An 8,700-nucleotide genomic window follows, 5' to 3' on the forward strand; every position below is an offset into this window, starting at 1 on the left:
AGGGTTCAATCCCACACTGTTCTACATGCGTGTGGCCTGTTTGGGAAAGTAATCTCTTCCCTTTTGGGGACACATCCTGCGGGCCTTACAATTTAGTTTCTCTGGGCGTGGAGCTTTCTTGTTTGAGCGCTGTTGTATGCCGCGAAACTGCAGAGATAGGTTGATGAACAGAACGAATATGTGTATTAAAGGCCTTTGTGATGTGTACAGGACGTAAATGTCGCTGTGGTTTAGTTTAATGTCATTATATTCCTCAATAACCTGTCACTTACGGTCACGAACACCAAGCCGTTCATCTTCACTTCTCCTGTATCTTACAGTTTCGCTGAGATGCCTTCCGTTGTTCAGAGTGAGCCACGGGCTCCGATAGCCGTTGTAGGCTTGTCATGCCGCTTTCCTGGCGATGCCACGGACCCTTCGAAGTTCTGGGATATGCTCAAAAATGGACGAGATGGCTACACACCCCAGACGAACAGATACAACGAAGATGCCTTCCACCACCCAGGGGGCAACAATAAGCGGCAGAATGTTCTACCCGTCAAAGGCGGCTACATGCTCAAGCAGGACCCGTACGTTTGGGATGCTGCTTTCTTCAACATCACAGCCGCCGAGGCCATCGCTTTTGACCCCAAGCAACGCATTGCAATGGAGGTCACGTACGAGGCACTCGAGAATGCTGGTATGTCTTTGCAAAAGGTGGCTGGCACGCAGACCGCCTGCTACATGGGCACTTCGATGAGTGATTACCGAGACTCGATCGTCCGAGATTTTGGAAACTACCCCAAATACCACCTGCTCGGTACCAGTGATGAGATGATTTCGAACCGTATCTCACATTTCCTCGACATCCACGGCCCTAGTGCCACGATCGAGACGGCCTGCTCATCCAGCCATGTGGCTACCCATCTTGCCTGCCAAAGTTTGCAGTCCGGCGAGTCGGAGATGGCCATAGCTGGTGGGGTGGGCATGACTCTGGTCCCCGAAAGCACGATGCAGCTCAATAACCTGGGCTTCCTTAGTCCTCTGGGCCAGTCACGAGCCTTTGACTCCAAGGCAGGCGGTTATGCCCGTGGCGAAGGCTGCGGCGTCATTGTCATGAAGCGATTAGACAAAGCCATTGCGGACGGCGACACGATCCGCGCCATCATCCGCGGCTCCGGCGTCAACCAAGATGGTTGGACTCAGGGTGTCACGATGCCTTCAGGGGAAGCCCAGGCCGCCCTCATCAAGTATGTCTACGAGTCCAACAAGCTCAGCTATGGTGATACCCAGTATGTAGAGGCCCACGGTCCGGGCACACAGGCTGGTGACCCCACCGAGACTGGGGCCATCTACCGCACCATCGGACTGGAGGGGCTCAAGACCAATCCGTCACGCAAGAAGTTGTGGGTAGGAAGCGTGAAGCCAAACATTGGCCATCTTGAGTCGGCCGCTGGTGTTGCCGGTCTTATAAAAGGCATTCTTGCCATGGAACATGGCTTCATCCCCCCAAACATCCACTTCGACGAACCGAACCCGGCTATCAAGCTCGACGAATGGGGACTGGCCGTGCCCACCAAACTCACTCCCTGGCCTGCCTGCCTAACACGGCGCATGTCCTGCAGTTCCTTCGGCATGGGTGGCACGAACGCCCACATCGTCCTTGAACATCCTAACAAGCAGCTCGGTAATGGCTACGCCCTCAATGGCGTCACATCTCCCAAGCATGCCACGAGGCTCTTTACCTTCAGCAGGCACGACCAAGCCGGCTTCAAACGCATTAGGAGCGCTTTAGTCGAGCACTTGGATCGCCTCGGTCCTGCTGCCTCGACACCAGAATATTTGGCCGATCTGTCACATACACTAGCCGTTGCACGCTCTGGTCTGTCGTGGAAAGCCTCGTGTTTTGCTGACAGCGCGGCAGAGCTCAAGAGACAGTTGAGCACAAGGTTAGGAGACAACGCCACTCGCGTGCCCGGCAGCCGGGAACCACGCATCGGCTTTGTCTTCACGGGCCAGGGCGCCCAGTGGGCCCGTATGGGTGTCGAGCTCATGGAGCGCGAGGTCTTTGCAGACTCGGTGGCCCGGTCCGCCAAGCTGCTGCGCGACTTCGGTGCCGAGTGGGATCCGCTAACGGAACTGTCAAAAGTCAAGAAGGCATCTCGCATCGGCCTCCCTGAGATCAGCCAGCCAATTTGCTCTGTACTGCAAATTGCTCTGGTTGATCTTTTCCGAAGCTGGGGTGTCAAGCCCTCCAGAGTAGTAGGCCATTCGAGTGGCGAGATCGGAGCTGCCTACTGCATCGGCGCACTAACCCATCGCGATGCCATGGCCGCAGCCTACTTCCGTGGCAAGGCGTCCGCCGGGCTTCGGGGGCGCAAAGGGGGCATGATGGCAGTTGGGTCATCGCCAGAAGGCGTAAAAGAACACATATCCGATTCCGGAGTCAACGTCGCCGTCGCCTGCGTCAACTCTCCTTCGAGCGTCACCCTCTCTGGTGATGTTGACGCCCTTCAGACTATGCACTCCTTGCTCGAGAACCGTGGCATCTTTGCTCGACGCCTGAAGGTTGACGTTGCCTATCATTCCACACATATGCAGGACTGCTCTAATGAGTACCTTACGACCATTCAGGAGCTCGAAGCGCTGCAGCCAGATGAAGAGGAATCTGCCGTTATGATATCCAGTGTCACTGGTAGTGAGGTTGATCCAGAAATGCTCGGCCCCTTCTACTGGGTGCGAAACCTTATCTCGCCAGTGCAGTTTTCTGACGCTCTCAAAGAACTTGTAGCTCCCGTTGGCGAGGGAGACGAGATGGACACGGCTGTTGACATCCTCGTAGAAGTCGGCCCTCATAGCGCACTCGCCGGACCTGTCAAGCAGATTCTCACACATCATGGCATCAAGAATGTCACCTATGCTCCTGTGCTCACGCGAGACCAAAACGCGGTTGAGACAAGCATGAACCTCGCAGCAGAGCTTTTCCGCCTCGGCGTATCAATGAACGTGCCCGAAGTCAATGGCGACTCCCACACCCGCCTGCTGACGGATCTGCCTCCATACCAGTGGAACCACTCCGAGGTGTTCCGCGCCGACTCCCGTTACCAGCGCCAGATTGTCTCTCAAAAGCTTCCTGCCAAGAGCATTTTGGGCGCTGAGCAGCCAAGCATGAGCGAGACGGAGCGCGTCTGGCGAGGCTTCATCCGTCTAGAGGAGGAACCCTGGCTGCGTGAGCACACTGTCGGAACCACGGTTCTGTTTCCAGGTGCTGGTGTTGTTAGCGTCGTCCTTGAGGCTGCGCAGCAGATGGCCGAGGATGGGAAGAAGCTGCGCTCCTTTACGCTGCGTGACATTTCCTTCACCGCAATGATGCCTCTCACTGAAGGTGTAGCCACTGAGATCATCGTCCACATCCAGCCTCACCTCATCGGGACAACAGGCTCTACTCCGTCCTCCTGGTTTGAATTCACCGTCTCTTCAGCCACTGGCCCAACCGGTACTATCCGCTGCAATGCCCGAGGTTTACTGTCCATCAACTACGAGGATTCCCGTAGCCCGCAGATGATTCATGAAGACGCCATCATTGAAAAGGCTCGCATTGAAGGCTACCGCCATATCCTTGGCGAATGCCCTGACACCTGTTCCAAGAAGAAGTTCTACGAGACCCTGACCAAGTCAGCTCTCGAATATGGAGACGTGTTTCGTGGCGTCGAGACGTCCCGACCTGGGAATGGCAAGACGGCCTTTAACATAAGGATGACCGACATTGGCGAGACCTTCACCAAGGGTCGGTTAGCGCGTCCCTTCCTCATTCACGGTGCGGCTCTAGATGCCGTTCTTCAAGCCTGGATGGGCAGCACCAGCGGCAGCAACGGTCCCGGGTCCTTCGGCTTCAACAAGCCCATGTTGCCCAAGAGCATCGGAGAGCTGGAAATTTCCGTCAAAATTCCCGCGGATGTTGGCTACATGATGCCCGGGTGCTGTCGCTCCACCAGCCACGGCTTCAATGAGTGGTCTGCCAGCATTACCACATTTGACACAGAGCTGTCACGCGTGTTCCTGTCAATTACCGACTTTCGCCTTGCGGAGCTTGATGTTGAAGTTGCCGCCAATCCAGCGCTCGAGGGAGAAGACCCCCACGTCGACCCGGCGGCGATTGCATCCAACATTAAATGGAACTACGCCCTTGACTTGATGAAACCGAGCGATGTTGCGAGAGTGATCTCTGAGACGTCTGCCACTGACCCATACAATAGACTCATTGAGGTAAGCCGTGTCTAGAATGATGCCGAGTGCTTGAAGTGTGTGCAGTCTGATAACCTTCTCCACAGCTCGTTCTGATATACATCCACAGCCGCCCCGGAGCTGATATTATTGAGCTGGCTGCCGATTCGAGGCAACTGCACAACGCGGTTATGCCCAAGCTGCCCAATGGCACAATTAACCGGGCTCAGATCCGCTACGCCTTGGCAAACACCGTCGATACGCAGGAGGCTGATTATGTTGACAACGACATGCTGGCACAGTCGTTCCCTCTCGAGCCATTAGACATGATTCCGGCTGCACATACTGCTCCTGCGGATTTGATTGTCATCCCGCACCACGCTGTTGAGGGGCTCAAGGCAGACACTGATAGCATTGTGGAGCGTCTTATTAGCCTCTACAAGCCTGATTCAACCCTTCTCTTCGTTGGTCTGCATGCCCCGAGCATTGTCGGAGCCGAGCTTACGCTGGAAGCCAAGGGCTTTGAGCTGTTGACTTCCATCCCTGTTGGGGTTGGATCACTCACTCTTCATCAATATGTCAACAAGAAGAGCTCCCAACCAGAAAGGCTCGTCAACGGCGCCACAGAGAAGAAGGCGGTAATCCTGACTCGGTCCAAGCCATCCCCTGCAACCCATGGTTTTGCCCTCAAGATGGAGGAGCTTCTCAATGATGTTGGTTTCTCTACCTCAATAGAGACCGGTATTATCGGCGCTGGGATCGATGCCTCTGCGACGTATGTGTCTCTATTGGAGCTTGAGGAGCCGCTGCTGGAGGAGCTATCTGAGGCTGAGTTCCACGATGTTCGAACATTGATGCTCAATTCGGATCGCCTGCTCTGGGTCACTCAGGGCGCGAATCCGGCCTTTGGGCTTATTGATGGTTTGGCGCGAGTAATTCGCAGTGAATATATCAACGCCAAAATCCAGGTCTTGCATCTCATGAGCCCCGGAATTGATATTGGTTCCGCCTCGGCGTCCCGCATACTACTCTCCCCGACCAACGACAACGAGTTCATGGAGATTGACGGTCTTCTAAAGGTATCTCGAATTTACAGGAGCCCTGGCGAGGATGAGCACATCCGTGAGCACCTGATCAACTCCACTCGAGTAGTGAGTCTTCCCAAAGATCAGCACGCTCCTGCTTTGAAGCTGGCTGTCGGCAAACCCGGGCTACTCAATACCCTACATTTCGTAGCAGAAAACGCTACGGAACCGACGCCTCTTGCCGATGATGAAGTTGAGCTGCAGGTTATGGCCTCCGGCATTAACTTCAGAGACATCATGGGCTCCATGGGTCTTCTCCCAGTGTCCGGGCTTGGTCAAGAAGCAAGTGGTGTTGTCATTCGCGCAGGCAAGTTAGGCGCAGCGAATCTCAATCCTGGGGACCGAGTGAGCACTCTGACAGTCGGTGGAACTCATGCCACCAAGATACGATGCCACTACCGCGTTGCGCACAAGATCCCCGAAAACCATTCGTTCGAAGAGGCCGCTGGTATCCCTGTCACCCACTGCACGGCCTACTACGCACTCGTCAAGCTCGCTAGGCTTCAACGTGGTCAGTCTATTCTCATCCACGCCGCTGCTGGTGGAACGGGGCAGGCTGCAATTCAGCTCGCAAAACACCTGGGCCTTGTCATCTACGCTACTGTTGGCACCGACGAGAAGCGCAACCTCCTCATGGCTAGGTATGGCATTCCGGAGGAGCACATCTACAACTCTCGCGATGCCAGCTTCGTCAAGGGCATTGAACGCATCACGAACGGCCGCGGTGTTGATTGCGTTCTCAACTCCTTGTCCGGTGAGCTCCTCAGACAGTCGTTTGGATGCTTGGCAACATTCGGTACCTTTGTGGAGATTGGCCTTCGTGATATCACCGACAACATGCGTCTTGATATGCGTCCTTTCCATAAGAGTACGACTTTCAGCTTCATCAACATGATCACGTTTCTCCAAGAAAACCCTGACGCTATAGGAGTGATTTTGCAGGATGTCTTCAATCTTGTCTCCAAGGGCATATTGAAACCGGCGTACCCTGTAACCGTCTACCCCGTCGGTGAGATCGAGGATGCTTTCCGCGTCATGCAGCAAGGAAAACATCTGGGTAAGATGGTTCTGTCTTACACGCAGGGTGGTGGGAAAGCGCCTGTTCTGTGCAAGGCCAAGGACTCGCTCAAACTCGACCCTGCCGCCTCATACCTCATCATCGGTGGTCTCGGTGGCCTGGGTCGTAGCTTGGCGACCGAGTTCATCGCCAGCGGAGCTCGTAACATTGCCTTCGTGTCGCGCTCCGGTGACTCCAAGCCCGAGGCCAAGACCACTGTGGACCAGCTCATCGCCTGTGGTGCCAACGTCAAGGTGTACCGCGCCGACGTGTCCGATAGGCCTTCATTCACTGCCGCGATGAGACAGCACTCGGAGGATATGCCGCCTATCAAAGGTGTCATCCAGATGGCCATGGTGCTCCGAGACGTCGTCTTCGAGAAGATGAAATACGAGGAGTGGATCACTGGCCTGCGACCCAAGGTCCGGGGCACATGGAACATACACCGGTACTTTGATCACAATCACCCTCTTGACTTCATGATTTTCTGCTCATCAATCGCTGGCGTCTTCGGCAACCCAAGCCAGGCCCAGTACGCTGCTGGTAATACTTTTCAGGACACGCTTGCCAGTTGGAGACGACACCAGGGACTCAAGGCTGTGTCTGTCAATCTGGGAATCATGCGCGACGTCGGTATAATTGCCGAGGGTACTTCGAATTTCATGGCTCCCTGGGAGAAGATCCTCGGCATCCGGGAGCCTGTATTCCACGCCCTGATGAAGAGCGCCATCAATGGTCAGCAGGAGGGCGCGCGCTCGGAGGCATGCCCAGCCCAGGTTGTTGTGGGTCTCGGCACCGGCGATATTCTCGCTAGCAACCAACTCAAGAATCCTGCGTACTTTGACGACCCCCGCTTCGGGCCTTTGGCTTTCACTAGCACTCTGTCCAGCCGAGAGCTAGGCACCGGTGACGGCTCTCCCGTCTCGCTGTCGTCCAAGCTGACGGCAGCCAGTGCCCAAAATGATTCCGCCGGGGCCTCAAGCATCGTCAAAGACGCTCTGATCAAGAAAGTAGCCGAGATTCTACGCATTCCTCCTTCAGAAGTCGATGCCTCTCGACCGATGTATCGCTATGGCGTGGACTCACTCGTAGCTCTCGAGGTACGGAACTGGATTTCCAAGGAAATGAAAGCCAACATGCCGCTCCTGGAAATTTTGGCGGCTACGCCCATGGAGACATTTGCGGTGCAAATTGCTAAGAAGAGCAAGCTTCTTGAGGGAATATCTTTCTGTTAAGGCAGGATATACTAAGGACATAAAGTAGCTATAGGGTGTAGGGAACAAGGAGAACCAGATCAAACTAAAGTCTGCTTTAATCGATATGTTGAGGACAGATTGAGTTACATATTTGTGTTAATTCTCTTATAGATACATATTATAGACCAGTTCGGCCTAGTATTATATACTTCTTACGACCTAATAAGTTACAGGCTATGTCGCCTCACCTAGCAGACAAGACAATGGGCAACAATAGCATTTATACAGACAAGACATAGAGACAAACGGATGACTCCCTAGAAAGGAAGAACTATAGTGTAGGTCACGTAATAACAAGATAAGGTAATCGTTCTATAGGATACACTAAGTAATTACCTTAAGCTACTAAGTAATTAGTACTATCTACTAGGTGCTTAATAAGGTAAGTAGAGTTATTAAGACATTTAACTAGCTAAAGGTAGAGCTAATTTAGAGTTATGTAACTTACCTGAATAGCTTACTTACACTACTATAAATATCTATAGTAATAACCTCTTCTTATTTTTATATTATAGCCTAACTAGTTGAGGTGCTAGCTAGCATAACTATTATTAAATTATAGGGATTATAATAGTTAATTAATTAACTCTGTTATATATTATATAACTATAGTAAGGATTCTAGAAGAATAAGGAAATCCTCTTATTCCTTAGTTAGGGGGTCCTAAGCTAATCCTAGCTATATAATTAGTATAATTAGTAGTAAAGTAAGGCTAATTTACTACCTATTCTCTAACTATTTAGTATAGGTTAACTATGTATTTAATAAACTTATATAGTGAGTAAAATAATATAGTAAGTAAAATAATATAGTAAGTAAAATAATATAGTAAGTAAAATACTTTTCCTACTTTTTTACCTCTTTTACCTTTATATTTACTTTCTTTAATATATAAGTATAAACTATTCTTCTAAAGAAAACTAAATTTTCCTTACCTTTTAAGCTATATAAGAAGACCTAATAATGTGTTTACAAATAGTAGCTTCTACCTTTAAGGTCCTCTCAATATCTCTTTATGATAAATATAATAAATATATTATATAAGATAATATATATCTAAAATTAAAAGAAATAATAAAAGTGAAAAAAGAAAGTAATT

At 51.6% G+C, this 8,700-nt stretch overlaps 1 protein-coding gene across 1 annotated transcript; it reads left to right on the forward strand.

Moving 5' to 3' along the window:
* Positions 1-330: 330 nt before the first annotated feature.
* On the forward strand, positions 331-7,580 carry GLRG_11840 (KR domain-containing protein; the record flags this gene model as incomplete). Its single annotated transcript, XM_008102523.1, has 2 exons — positions 331-4,245; positions 4,311-7,580. The coding sequence occupies 2 exons, from the start codon at positions 331-333 to the stop codon at positions 7,578-7,580; spliced, it is 7,185 nt and encodes a 2,394-aa protein (XP_008100714.1).
* Between the last annotated feature and the right edge of the window lie 1,120 nt (positions 7,581-8,700).

Source organism: Colletotrichum graminicola, assembly GCF_000149035.1.
Source record: "Colletotrichum graminicola M1.001 genomic scaffold supercont1.141, whole genome shotgun sequence".
NCBI classification, from domain to species: Eukaryota; Fungi; Ascomycota; class Sordariomycetes; order Glomerellales; family Glomerellaceae; genus Colletotrichum; species Colletotrichum graminicola.